Here is a 14,402-nt window from a genome sequence, read left to right on the forward strand (position 1 = left end):
GTCGCTTTCTGGAATGTTCTGATACTTTTTCTGAAGTCAAGTTGTAGTTCTTGAACAACATATTTACTTCTGTGGCCTCCAGAGAGGGTCCCTCAGACTGTACAGGCTTTGTAAGGCGACTTACTGGAATATGAAAAGGAAATGTCAGAACCTCTCTTTGTATGTATTTTTTCCTCTTTTTAGAACTTCTGTTGTCATGTATGTTTTATAATGTACCTGATGTATTTGGACAGTGGTCCTGCTACCTCTCTGTGTCTGTACAGGTACACATGGATAATTTACAAATCCACATCGTCCATTAGGGATTCATTCTTAGTGTTTTTTTCTGATGGGATGTGTGGTCAAAAAGTGTAGACCGTTGAATTTGTTAGGAGGCTAAATGGTCATTGAAACAATTTGAGGGTTTTTTTTCTTTTTGAGAAGTATAGCAAAGTGACATGTATGTAGCTGGCTGAAGAAAGCAAATCCTGCATGGAAGTTCATAATAACAAGCAGTGGTGCTTCATTGCACCCCCTGCATCCCCAGTACTGTAATAGGCAGTCATTTGAGGAGTTTTGGGGTTCAGGGTCTCCTGGCCCTGCTCTTGAGCAGGAATCTCATGCGGCTAGTGTTTCTGATCAACGTGAGACGTTCCCCATTGAGTTCCTGCAATTCTGGAGGAAAATGCACTTATCTGGACCCTTCCCCACTTTCCTTTCTCTCCTCAGTGCAGGTGCGTAATTCTTTGAGGGTCTCGCTTGGTTGTCCCTATCATTTTTTGTGTTTGGGGGCAGGGAGGCGGGTAAAGGAGACAAAGCATAACATTTACCATCTAACTCTTCTTAAGTGCGCGGTTCAGTAGTGTCCAGTATGTTCCCGTTGTTGTGAAGCAGATCTCCAGAACTTTTTCATCTTGCAAAACTGAAACTCTGTATCCATTCAACAACAAACGCCTCTTTCCTTCCTCGGCACAGTTCCTGGTAGTCACCATTCTACTTTGTCTCTGTGAATGTGACTACTTAGATCCGTCATATACGTGGGATTGTACAGTATTTGTTCTTCTGTGGCTGACTACATCTGTCATTTTAAATAATACACAGAAACTTCTATTACTTGTTCCACCCAGTCCAGACAGTTACTCTCTCTGCCTCTTTTCCTTTTTTTCCTCTCTATCTCTTCCTCTCCCTCTCTGTCTCTATGCAATTATAAACTCTCTATTAATAAAGACACAGACATAGAGAATGGACTTGAGGACACGGGGAGGGGGAAAGGTAAGCTGGGACGAAGTGAGAGAGTGGCATGGACATATATACACTACCAAACGTAAAATAGCTAGCTAGTGGGAAGCAGCCGCATAGCACAGGGAGATCAGCTCGGTGCTTTGTGACCACCTAGAGGGGTGGGATAGGGAGGGTGGGAGGGAGACGCAAGAGGGAGGAGATATGGGGATATGTGTATATGTATAGCTGATTCACTTTGTTATACAACAGAAACCAACACACCATTGTAAAGCAGTTATACTCCAATAAAGATGTTAAGAAAAAAATAAAATAAAAATAAACTCTGTCTTATATGCAGCCAAAAGGGAACGTAGGAAAACTAGAATGTGATGCCTCTCTTTCAAACCTCCATAAAGTAGCACTCATTAACCTCCTTTAACAAATGGTACCTTTCATGTCTGAACGGGAAAAACAAAAGGAGTCAGATGTGAGTGAGCGGGGTGAGCCTTCGGTGGGGAAGGCGGGGGAGGGGTCGGCTCCCAGCAGGGAGGGCTGCGTGGGCAGCAGAAGCCCCTCCCCAGCCAGACTTCCCTCCGCCCTTGCAGGGAGCACCATCATGTACGGGGCGCTGCTGCTGTTTGAGTCGGAATTCGTGCACATCGTGGCGATTTCCTTCACGTCGCTGATCCTCACGGAGCTGCTGATGGTGGCCCTGGCCATCCAGACCTGGCACTGGCTCATGACGGTGGCCGAGCTGCTCAGCCTGGCCTGCTACGTCGCCTCCCTGGTGTTCCTCCACGAATTTATCGGTGAGACCCCCCTGCACCTAGGGGCTCGCCCATCAGGTCCAGGGGTCTCAGTAGCTGGGAAGGGGGGCAGCCTCCCCAGCGCTCGTGTCCTGGGCCCTTTGTCCAGCAGGCCTTTGTACTCAGCTGCCCGCCCTTTTCTCACTGGCGTCCCTTGGGACCCGTGGCAGTTGAGAATCAGCCTCTTGGAACTGAGGCTGGCGGGCATGATCTTAATGTGGAGTGTTTTCTTTAAAACCACGCCGTGCCAGCGTGCCTGCTGGCTTAGAAGGGGATTCATTCAGTTCTGCAGGGACCTAGTGGGCTTCTCCAGGGAGCTGGTCACTGTGCCGGGCTCCGTGGAGCTATGGAGATGGTGAGAATCCAGAGAGTAAATGACAGTTCAGCAGGACTTAACCAGTGTTGTTAGCTTGAGAAACTCTGCCTTATCATGAAAGCATCTTCTATCACGCCTCTTCTTTATCAGTAAACGCTCTTTAAGAAGGTTTTGATAAAGGAAAAAGGAGCACTCCTGTGAAAAGTGAAGTCTTAGAACAGTTTCACACTTGTTTGAAAAGTCTCTCTGAATAGGTTTTGTAAGCACCTACTGTGCGCTCAGTGGCTTGAGGCCAGGGAGTCACAGAGGCTTAGAAGATGCAAGCTCTGCCCTCAAGAGGCTTTGGTCATCACCTTAGATGTGGACCAGTCATAGGACTGGGCCCGTGGTCGGGGCCCTGGGCTTGGCACTTAGTAGGTGCTTCCTCAGTGCCCGCTGCATTTCCCCCAGCCTGTGCTCAAGAGGCAGGGAAGGCGGCTGCCAGGCATCCACTCCCGGTACTGTTGCAAATCACTAGCTGTCGCTCCTCTGCTGCACAAACCTCGGAACTGCAGGCCTGACTGTGTGGCGGCAGGAAGGGGAGCTCCCCGCCCCTCCAGGTCACACTCTTCCTGACGAGGGGTCTCCGCCCCCCTCTGCACCACCCTCAGACCCGGCTCTGGCTTCTGTGACCATTGCTGAGGCGAAGGGGAAAAGTTGCTGGGAAGAACTGTGTGTTTGAGCGTCACTTTCTGCCGGGTTTAGAAAGAAAAACTCCAGCTGTCAGATTCCAAATCAAAAACACTTGGAAGGGGGATTTTTTTGCCCACGGTTTTCTTCTCAGAGTTGTTGAAAACAGCGTTTCACGGAAGGTCCGGAAGCTCCAGAAGCAGGTCAGAGAGAGGAGGAGAGAGACAGGGAAGGGACGTCAGGCCGGCAGCCTGGGTGCTGTCAGCACACCCCCTGCGGGAGAGGGGCCCGCGTCCCCTCCGATGGCCCTGCCGCCCCGCCGGCTCTGGGCGGCACGTTCCCGCCCGCTCACTGCTGTCTTCTGTTTGCTTGCAGACGTGTACTTCATTGCCACATTGTCCTTCTTGTGGAAAGTGTCTGTCATCACTCTGGTCAGCTGTCTGCCCCTCTATGTCCTCAAGTACCTGCGAAGGCGGTTCTCCCCTCCCAGCTACTCGAAGCTCACGTCCTAGGCCGGGCGCTCGGGAGAGGACCCCAGTCTCCGCACTCTCCTGGCGGACAGAGTTCAAGTTGCATTTCTATTAACCACCACCACCCGTGGATTGTGCAGTGGTGGCTCCCACGTGCAGTTCTGACATGAAGAGGCTCTGCGCTTCCACGGAGCCCGACACCGCATAAACAGGAGGGAGGCGCCTGAGAGGGCCCCACGCGGGCCTGCCTGAGCCCCTGGTGATTCACAGTCGAGTGAATGTGACTGTGTGAAAACCGGCGACTCAGCCGAGAGATTTACTCGTGGGTCACTGTGCAGGCTTCCTTATGACTTGAATTTTGTTGTCATGTGATAAAAGTTTCTGTCTAGTCGAAGACTGTAGAGGGTTTTTTGGTTGTTGTTTTAAACAATCCCAATGTGTGTGCACTTTTACGTCTTTCTGCTCTTAAAAAACTGGTTTCAGACAAAGATAAAGCTCTCAGTATAGGTTTGGGGGACAAGACGGTGACGTTTGGTGAGAAGTTAACCGGACAGTAATCTCAATTTGTAAATGCTAAATATCCTCTCTAAGGCAGCCCTGCTTATCAAAACGGCACTGGATTCCTAGGATTACAGAAAACCACATGAGAAGAGAGCAGAAGAGAGAGAGCACCGTAAATCCGGTGTGTTATCCTTCCTCCAGTTCAGCATCTGTGGCCCTGGAGTTAACATCACCTGTCACCTCGTAAAAGAATTTCAAAGGTGTTATCTTGCTTTGTTCCGATCTGGTAACAATTACAAAGCCTGTGGCTATCTGAGGACACTCTGAGACATTTTCAGCAGAGTTGTTTTAGCAGGAAACGTGCCACTGAACGGCCCCTAAATGTGTCGACAGTGTGACAAGAGACTCAGCTAATTCTTTAGGCAACGTAGCACATGTGGCTCAGACCCTCTAAGTCTAAAGTGGAAAGGTCAGGGACTGGGGCTCTTTACGTCCACAGAAATCTGTTTCCTGTTAGGAGGAATTACTGAGGACACAATGATAAAGGCAGAGGCGTCTTAGCATGCTGCCATTCATCAGTGGCAACTTCGAGCGAGGAGTCCCAGTGGAAGGAGGCCCGGGCCACAGCTCTGGGGTCTGGGCTCCGTTGCGCAGCCTACAGATTTCAAGGGGAACTTGCTGGAAGGCAGCCAGGAGTAGAGATTCCTCTCCCCACCAGGGTGGGGCCCACGCATGTGTGTTTCCTATAAAGCTGTGGCTTCTTGTTTCAGGGGAAGAAGAGAATTTTCAAGCGCCGGATGTGGCCCGGCAAGGCTTTCTTGGGTTTTCAAGTCTCTCCTGGCAGAAGCCACATGTGCGTGCCAGAGGATTAGGTTGGTGGATCTGCAAGAGCTGATCGTGCTCGAGATCTTAGATTTGTGATTAATTCTTTATGAGTACATACCCTCCAGCCCTTCAGCCTGGTTCTTCTTCATGTGCTTCAGAGATGTAAGTTATGGCTACCACCCTAGGGTAAGCCTGCTCTTGGAGAGCTGGGGACACGAGGCCCTTGACTTTGGAGCACTCGATATGCTCGTGTATTTCTGTTGCCCTTTTAAAACTTTATAGAATTGACAGTAAGTTGCAGGCACTGTGAAATTGGCTATGACATCACTTCTATTTTAGTTTTAAGATTCTGCAGTTTTGCAGGATTTTTCCCATTCTGTCCCAGCCATTTCTGCCACACAGAAAACATTTACAGGAGGTAAATGTTGTATTGAATGAATGGTTATTCAGGAAGAGGATCTTTGTCCAAAACTTTGAGAAGGGGCGAGCAGGTCTGACGTCTTTGCTGGGTGATTTTATGTGGTTTCAGAGGTGGAGTGAGAGGACGTAGTGCTCAGCGTTTTTGTACCTGTGTGTCTGCTTGGAAGTCAGCCTGTATAACCGGAAGTCTAAAGGTACTTCTACGCCCAGTTCTCAAACCGTGAACTTGACCTTGTTCACAGACAGGTGATGGCTCCTGCAGGTAGGTCTCATGGAAATTTTTAGATGTTTCCAGCAGTGACAGGGAATGAAGATAGTCTCTTTGGTCTTTTCCTTAATTCCCAGTTTTGATCGAGGTGCTTGAGTTGACTTTGAAAGTCAACACCTAAACTCTTGCTCGGCATCTGGGAGGGAGAAAGCGTCCCAGAGGAGCAGAAGCAGCTGTGCCTGGAGGTCGCAGGTGCGTTGGTGCCATCAACAGACCCCCTCGTTCTGCCTTTCGACCGTACCCTGGCGGAGGCGGCCAAGGGTGAGAGGGACTAAAATGCAAGTGGGGACCGTGACCGTGTTGGAGAGCCACCCTGCCAGGGGGCAGCCTGCTCCCGCCGCCTTCCGGGGTCCGGAGTGTCTAGGAAAACACATGTGTGCTTCTCAAACTCTAGAGACCCACGTGGCGGGAGCCACGAGTCAGCTGAGAGTACACGATCCTGACGTGCACACATCAGCCCATGATCCCAACAGAGGATCTGCGTACACAGGCACTTCCCGTGTTAGCTTAGCTGTGGAGAGAAGACAAAGGCACAGACAAAAAAATCCAAGCCATTTTACAGGAAACTGCTGAGTTCATAAAAAGCATAAGGATTCCGTTCACCAGTCTGGAAGGAACTTAGGAAACACCGTTGACACCTTGGAGGTCCCCTCGCCTTGGAACTCAGCGGCCCCAAGTCTCCGACAGCCAGAGAGGCCCCTGGCACACAATCAGCGCTGTTTAAATACTTTCCTCAAAGTAAAAATTACACCTCCCCCTGCCCTTTGACAACATTAGGTATTTCTGTCAGAGTAACTTAATTTTATTATTTGATGATGACTTTTATTATATTTTTTGGTGACGGTTGTGCGTGTGGGAAAGCGAGGAATCCGTTGGGTGTCTCTTTTTCCCTCCCTTTCTCTAGGAAAGTGACCAGACAAGTGTCTCCATCTTGAGTGCTTTCTTGTATCTGCCCGTTTCAGTGCTAATCTGAGAGTGTGCACATGCATGTGTGTGTTGCTTATCGTGCTCCGTGAGACTGGCTGCACTTACTTGGGTTGCTTGGGGCAGAGGACTTCGCCCTAAAGCGGTGAAGGGCATCCCAAGGAGCATCTTGAGATTGGAGCAGACCATCTGTTTACAGCCGCCTGGAGCTGGGAGGCCCAGGGCTGGGATTCCTCCCACTTTTAAGCTTTATTATAGCCAGATCCCAGACTCGCTTCCCTTAAGTGAAACCCTTTTTCGTAGCAGTGATCTTAAATACCAACGTCTGCTTACCCTTTCCTCCGTATGCTTTCCACTGAAAACTTAGGTTACGCTGACAGTACTTTTGAATGTATTTAGGGCTTTTGTGCTCACTGGAAATTGACATGATCATGCCTATTTTTCTTTCTCTAGACCTTTGCTTTTATACTTTGTTTTGTTTTTCCCGGGGTGGGAATGGGAATGCCCTTGCGCCTTTATGGGGCAGCATTTTAAACCTGCGCCAGAATTGCAGATGGGACCTACGTGATCTTCTGCTCTATCTTACTTAAGGCCAACACCTATCAGCCACTTTTATCTTGGATCTTTTTGGTGTGTTTGAAACGTGTGTATGTGTGAGTGTATGATGTCACCTCAAGTGTTTTGAAGACATACTTGGTTTTCACTGCGTTAAAATCCTGTCACGGTTTTGTTTTTCATTAAGAAATATACAAGGAGCTTTGCAAAGACAACAGACTTTATTTCTCCCTCCTTCTTTTAACATAAAGCTTTTTTTTTTTTTTGGTCATTTATATGTATGTCTTAGGAAATATTTCCATTAATTAAGTCCATTGTGTCTTGGAAAAATATATATATTATGCTCTTGGATGGAACCGATAAGCACGTGAGCAGCATTGCAGTACTTGGAGACGCTCAGCATCTTCTCACACCAGCGCGGCGTTCCTGGGAATCTGTCTTCTTCATCACAGTATGGTTGGAGACACAGTCTGTTGGTGTCGCTGGGCGATGTCAGTGAATAGTGTGTTTGCTGGGGGGCAGGAGGGGAGGGGGCGCGGTATTTGCAAAAAACAAATATTGTGGCTCATTTATTATTTTGTTGCAATGGGGGGGGGGCTGACTGAATTCCTCTGGGACTCCTTGACTTCCTCATTAGTAGATTATCTGTAATCCTCATGGCAGATACTCACCAGGACAGCGTTTTTTGATTAGAAGGAAGTGATAGTACAGAGCTTTAATTTAGCAGGAGCTCCCAGATGATTTAAATTCTTGATCCTGTGATGACATACATGTGATCCTGTGAGATTCTGAGCGGTTCTATTTTCATTGTCTGCCAGCGTGGCCCGTTGCTGTTGCCCAATAAAGCTTGTGTACTTTATGCCTTTGGGGATCATTTTAATTTGTGCAGGGACATGAAACTCTGGTGTCAAAATGAGAGCTTGTTATTATAATGCTCCTATGTTGTATGTATCTCATGGTACATAAAATGTAAATAGCTTTTTCTCCAGGTAAAGAATTATTTTAATTTCAGCAAAAAAAACCACCCCAAACCCATGCATTATTTATTATTCTGTACTGTTGTCTATTCCAGATATGTTAGAATTTCAAAAAGTGATCTATATAAAAAAAGCGAACGTATTTTATGATTCACATTGTATTTATACACCCAGTCTTTGATTGCTTTGTATAGATTTTTTTTTTTAATCAAGTGATAGAAGATTTAGGAACCCGGTCACTTAAGTTTTAGGGAAAAGAGGTTTTTTAAGCTATTGTATAGGATACAGAAGACATGGTATTTTATTCATCTAATCCAGTGATTCTCAGCCAGAGGTGACTGTGGCCTGCAGGGGGCATGGGGCAATGTCTGAAGTCACTTTTGGTTCTCACAACTTGGAGGGGTGGTGCTCTGCTGGCATCTAATGAAGACTGCACAGGGCAGCCTCGCAGCAGAGGATCATTCAAACCGACGTCAAAAGTGTTGAGGTTGAGAAACCCACATACAATCTGCAAGCGTCAGTTTTGCCATTTTTAAGAGTCTGTCTTCATTTCCAAAGGAGCCCAGCAGCCGTAAACTCCTGTCTCAAGAAGCTGATTATACATCCAACTGGCCAAATGTTTTAATTAGCAGCTCTTTGCAGTGCGGGCTACTGGCTTCCTCTCCCTGGCTCTCCACTGAAAGGGCCGTTCTCAGTTTATGGAGTCGAGAGGGGATTGTACATTAGCTGTGCCGCAGTCAACAGCGGCTCCCTGGGCACGTGGAGGACGCATGCGCTCAAGAGCAGAGGGCAGTACTTTTCCTTAACCGCGTGCCATCGATGTAAAGTCTTCAGACCGCTTTTACCTGCTGTGAAATTCCATGAATGTGCAGACACTCCTCCATCCGAGCCACTAGGGGGAACTTGAGGATCAAAAGACATTTCTGTTTCCTGTTTTCACCAGCCCGGCGGGCCCAGCATACCTAACTGTTATGTTTCAAGGCGCTGCTTTCATAGCTTCAGAATTTATTTCATGGCCAACGGCTCCGTTAAAAACAGACATTTCTTTTTATGTTGTTGACCAGACTATTTTGCTGGACTTAGCTTGGGGAAAAAAAGAAAAAAGAAAAAAAGATGGGGGCGGGGGTGAGATGAATATTTATTTGATCTCAGATATTTGCATTTTTGAATAATTGGCAAGTGGGAATCCTTGCCCTCCTCACTCTTCAGGCTCATAAGGTTTAGAGACGAAATGTCCCAACACCCAACTGTTTTTGTTATGAAACTTTTCAGGGTGACATGAAACCCTGCAGTATTTGTGAGCTGATCTGTAAATGATGGATTTGCTCACCTCAAAATAGAACTGTAGTCGCTCCAAACTTTCCACAAGTCGGAGCACAGTAACCGAATTCATTCAGGACTTGCTAATTTCCTACTTTAAATGGGTTACATAACAGAACAGTCCCTCCTTTGCGCCTCTCAAAACTACCCGTGAAGTGATGGTGAAATGTATCGTTAAAAGCTAGAAATAGCTTTGCTAAACTCTGGGAAAACGATGAGTTGTTTTTTTTTTTTTCTTCTGATATTCCCCCCCCCCCCCTTTTTTCATCCAAACATTGCATAATGTTAAAAAAAAAAAAAAGTCAAATCTTTCCGTGGGATTTAATTTCGTTCTCCATGTGGCTGTGGTTGGAGGGATAACTTAAGTACTTTGGGGGCTGGCAGATTTTTGGAGGATCATGCACTCCCGGATCGGTTTTCATCTGAAGCCTTAGCAGAGAAGTATGCCCGATCCTGGGGTTTCTCCCCTTCCCTCCTGCTCCCCCTTTTATGGATGAGTTATCTACAGCGTAGCATCTTTTCAGAAGGCCTGCCTTCTCGTAAGAATGCCAAAGCAAAGCCACCCTCCACTTTCCATATTGAGGTTTTGATTTTGAAATGGATTCCCCATAAAATTTGGGGGTAACTGAATCATATGTGAAGTCACCAGCCCCACACCCTATGCTCGGTGACCAGCCAGGTCTCATTTCTTAGAACTCAGCCTGCAGGTTCTGTTTGCTTACACTGAGAACTTCGTGTTCCTAAGCCTCTGCTGTTCATTTTCAAGAGATTTAAGAGAAGAACATTTTTTCTTTTATTGGGTCCAGATAAGCCCAGGAATATTTTTTTTTTTTTCTTCAAGGAAGATTGCAGAATCCAGAAAGAGGGATGGGAGTTGTGTGGAGTATGCTGATGTATTCATTCATTCATTCACTAAGTATTTACTGAGCACCTACTATGTGTTGGGTACTGTTCTTCGGGCAGGAAGCAACAGTGGAGAGCAAGAGGGACAGTTCCTGCCCTCATAGTGATTATCTTCTTGTGTGTGGGAGAGACAGTGGACATACAGATACAGACTCTAATGTCCTCTGAAGAAAGCAGGGAGAGGGAGAAGAAGAGAGTGATGATATGGTTAAAGTATGGATAGTGGAAGTGATGGGGGTCAGAGAAGGGCCCTTTGGGATGGACCACTGGAGCAGAAGCCTGAAGGATGAGAGGAAGGGAACTGTGGGAAGCTCTGGGGGAAATGGTGTTTGGGCAGCAGGGTATGCAAAGGCCCTGGGGTTGGAAAGGCTGGGCGTGTCAGAGGAGCAGAAAGGCGGGCACATCGCCGGAGTGCTGAGACCAAGAGGGAGGTTGGAGGAGATGAGGGCGGGGTGGGGAGGCAGGTAGGGCCCGCGGTCCATGGCATTCATTCACTGAGTGCTGTATGAGAACCAAGCGAGCATTATTAAAGTTGGCCCACGAACTATGTCAGAACCTGAACTCTGTCCAAGGGGCTCCAGTTTACTCTCTCCCTGCTACTCACTGACCCATCCCTTCCTGTCTTTGTTTCCACCTCTGTGTTCCAAGGGGGTTGAGGCGAGACCCCTCCCATTGGAATCAACCCACTGCCATGCCCAGTATTTCTGTGTGACTTTATTGGCATGAACGACACTAACTATTATATAAAGAGGAGAAGAAGGCGGTCCTTGGATGAAGTTTCTTCTTGCTTTTCCAGCAAATACTACAAAGGGTCTCTGTTCAGCCCTGCCTGGGGTGCAGTGGGCAGAGGTGATTGTTCTTGGGCGAGCCCTGGAAAGCCGGCCACCTCCGACTTAGAAGGTGAGTCTGGAGGGAGAACCAGTGGAGAAGAATGAACTGGGTCACGCTCTTCAAAGATGCCACATTTCCAGAATATGCCCACTTGGGTCGGATTTCGAAGAGGAAGCGCTTTGCAGTCATGAACTGCGTGCGGGAACCCAGGCTGTGTTCAAATTCCTCCTGAAGAGAGAAATAATAACGAGAACAGGCTGTGGAAAAGAATGTAGTTAGTGTCTTAAAGATGGGCAAATACTCATTCTCATTTGTCCTTTTATGTGAAACAGATTTTTTAGAAGGCAATTGGAGTAGCTAACGACATCCAGAGCCCTGCTGATTCGAGTGGGGCCGGGGCCGGGGGCTCCAGTTTGCCCAAACTACTAATCAGACCCAAGGAAAGAGGTGAGTTGATTACCCTGGAAATCGCACAGGAATTCTTCAAAGACGTGGCCAGTAATTAGCGTGTAAGATGCTACTCGCTCTGCACAAAACTTAGCATAATTTTACTAGGCAGCTCATCACCATCAGAATTGGAGAAAATCAGGCCAGAATAAGTCCCGCTAGCCAGGCTGTCTGATGCAGACGTGGAGACTTTTGCTCTAAAACGGCTTCATACTTAAGGGAGACACCAAGAGAATGCACTTACCTTTCTTCTGGGCCTATTGGTGGGCGGGAGTCGAAATGAATGCAATGACATTTTAGGAGACGGGCTGGAATTTGGCGGGGGGTAAGGGGAGGCAGCAAAGGGCACCATGCCATGGCCCCAGCTGGAATCGAGACAGACTTGATTTGAATACCCAGTCCCACACCTACTGAGTGATATGGGGCCGATTCCTTAGAGTCTCTGAGCTTCAGTTCCCTGCCTGTTTTTAGGACCAGGAACACCACCTGTGAGAGCCAGCAACGAGGCTCATGGCACAGCTGCTGTCATCACTTGAGACCTCTGAGGGAGGGCGGGCTGCAGATGGAGGGAGGCCGTCTCCCCGACGCTCAAAGTCCTTCATAGAGATGGGTTCACGTGCGTGTTTTTTCCAAACACCAAGGTCACCCGTCTGGATAGAGTCCTTATAAGAGTTAAAGGTTTGGGCACAGAGGCAATATCCCACCTTGACTCTGCTCACCTTTCCTTGACTTTGCAGGTGCTTTCCCTTTAAATTGCCCTGCTCTGAGTGGCTCCTCTTCCCCGCGTGGGACACGAACCTGCCCACCTTATGCTGGGCTGGCCTGGGCATCCCTACCTGAGGCTTACACCCCTTCAGGGCTGGGGGTAGACGTAGCCAAAGGAGAAAGAGGACGTCCCCCAAACTCTACTGACTCCGCAATTTGGGATGGAGAATGAGAGTCAGTCAGTCATTGAATTGGCAAATCATTTAACACATTTTTTTCACATGAAAACAAATTCATGAATAGAGCAGAAAGCAAAATCTGCTTGAGTTTGAAAAAATAAACCAAGAGGCTTGAGAGAAGTGAAGGGGGAGGGGGTGGCTGGAGCCCACGTGGGTGGTGCTTCCTCATTGGCTTTGCTCTTAGGGGATGTGGAGAGGCGGCTTGGAAGGAACTGACTTCCGGTTTTGTCCTCAGCCAGCCCAGGACCCGGACCGTGGTGACTTTGAGTTTGTTTTTTTTATTCTGGTAAAATATACACAAAGTGTACCGTTTTCACCATTTTAAAGTATACGGTTCGGTGGCATTAAGTCATTGAATTTTTTTTTTTTTTAACTTTTATTGAAATGTAGTTGATTTACAGTGTTGTGGTCATTGAGGTTTTTTTTTTTTTTTTTTTTTTTGGCTGCGTTGGGTTTTTGTTGCTGTGTGTGAGCTTTCTCTAGTTGCGGCGAGTGGGGGCTACTCTTCGTTGTGGTGCGTGGACTTCTCATTGCGGTGGGTTCTCTTGTTGCAGAGCATGGGCTCTAGGCGTGTGGGCTTCAGTAGTTGTGGCACGCGGGCTCAGTAGTTGTGGCTCGCGAGCTCTAGAGCACAGGCTCAGTAGCTGTGGCGCACAGACTTAGTTGCTCCGCGGCATGTGGGATCTTCCCGGACCAGGGCTCGAACCCGTGTCCCCTGCATTGGCAGGCGGATTCTTAACCACTGCACCACCAGGGAAGCCCCGGTCATTGAGTTTTAAGAGTGGATTCTGGAAGATTCAGGAACCTGACTTGAAAAAGTGGGCCTTGCTGTGTCACGGCATTTTACGGTTGCAAAGTGCTTTCCCACCTGCCCCTCATTCTGTGATTATGAGGTGTTATCCTCATTTTGCAGATGAGAAAAGCATCGTTGAGAGAGACTGAGGATGAAGCAGGGCCACATAGCAACACAGATATTCATAACACTATTCACAATCACCAAAAAGTGCAAACAATCCAATTGTCCATCAACTGATCAACGGGTAAACAAAATGTGGTCTATCCATAACTGTGGAATGCTGTCCAGCCATAAAAAGGAATGAAGTACTGACACATGCTACAACATGGATGGACCTTGAAAACATTATGCTGAGTGAAATAAACCAGTCCCTATAGGCCACATGTTGTATGATTGCATATTTATATGAAAAGTCCAGAAGAGGCAAATCTATAGAGACAGAAAGTAGATTAGTGGTTGCCTAGGGCTGGGGAAGATCAGAGGATAGGTGTGACTTCTGTTGGGTAGGGGGTTTCTTTTGGGGATGATGAAAAAGTTCTAAAATCAGCTTGTGATGATGGTTACACAACTGTACACGCACTAAAACACATTTAATTATACACCACATATGGGTGAATTTTATAGTATATAACTTATATCTTAATAAGTCTGTTAAAAGACAAACCCTACCAAACTGTGTCCCGAGCAGCTGCACTGTTTTTGCATTCCACGGCAGTAACACATGAGCGTTCCTGTTGCTCCACATCCTCGGCAGCACTTGGCATTGTCAGTCCTTTTGTTTTAGCCATTCTAACAGATGTGCAGTGGTCCCTCTTCATGATTTTTAATTGTATGTTCCTAATGGTCGATGACATTGAACATCTTTTCTTGTGCTTGGTTGCCACCCACATGTCTTCTCTGGTGAGGTATTCATGTCTCACCCCCTCCCCCTGCCCCCCCCCCATTTAAATTAGATTGTTTCCTTACTGTTGAATTCTGAGAGTTCTTTATACGTTCTGGATAGAAGTATGTTGTTGAATACGTGATTTGCAAAAAGTTTTTCCCCCACCTGTAGCTTGTCAATTCATTCTCTTTGTTGTCGATATTTCTCATACTAGCCACTCTGGTGGGTGCATTGTGGTATCTCATTGTGGTTCTCGTTTGCATCAGATCATTTCTTAGTCTGGTATGGGGGGGTCTTGGTTCAACAGCAGCTCTGGTTTTATGCAAAGTGCTTCACATACAGAATGT

General features: G+C 47.4%; 1 protein-coding gene across 1 annotated transcript in view; it reads left to right on the forward strand.

Annotated features, from left to right (window-relative positions):
• Nucleotides 1-7,815, forward strand: part of ATP9A (ATPase phospholipid transporting 9A (putative)) — a 141,198-nt gene extending 133,383 nt beyond the window's left edge. Inside the window, exons 27-28 of the mRNA XM_068565282.1 lie at nucleotides 1,806-2,009; nucleotides 3,367-7,815. Coding sequence (XP_068421383.1) covers nucleotides 1,806-2,009; nucleotides 3,367-3,503 — 341 coding nt within the window. The 3' untranslated portion in view covers nucleotides 3,504-7,815. The remainder of the gene's footprint in view (nucleotides 1-1,805; nucleotides 2,010-3,366) is intronic.
• Nucleotides 7,816-14,402: the final 6,587 nt, after the last annotated feature.

Source organism: Eschrichtius robustus, chromosome 16, assembly GCF_028021215.1.
Source record: "Eschrichtius robustus isolate mEscRob2 chromosome 16, mEscRob2.pri, whole genome shotgun sequence".
In the NCBI taxonomy this organism is placed as follows: domain Eukaryota; kingdom Metazoa; phylum Chordata; class Mammalia; order Artiodactyla; family Eschrichtiidae; genus Eschrichtius; species Eschrichtius robustus.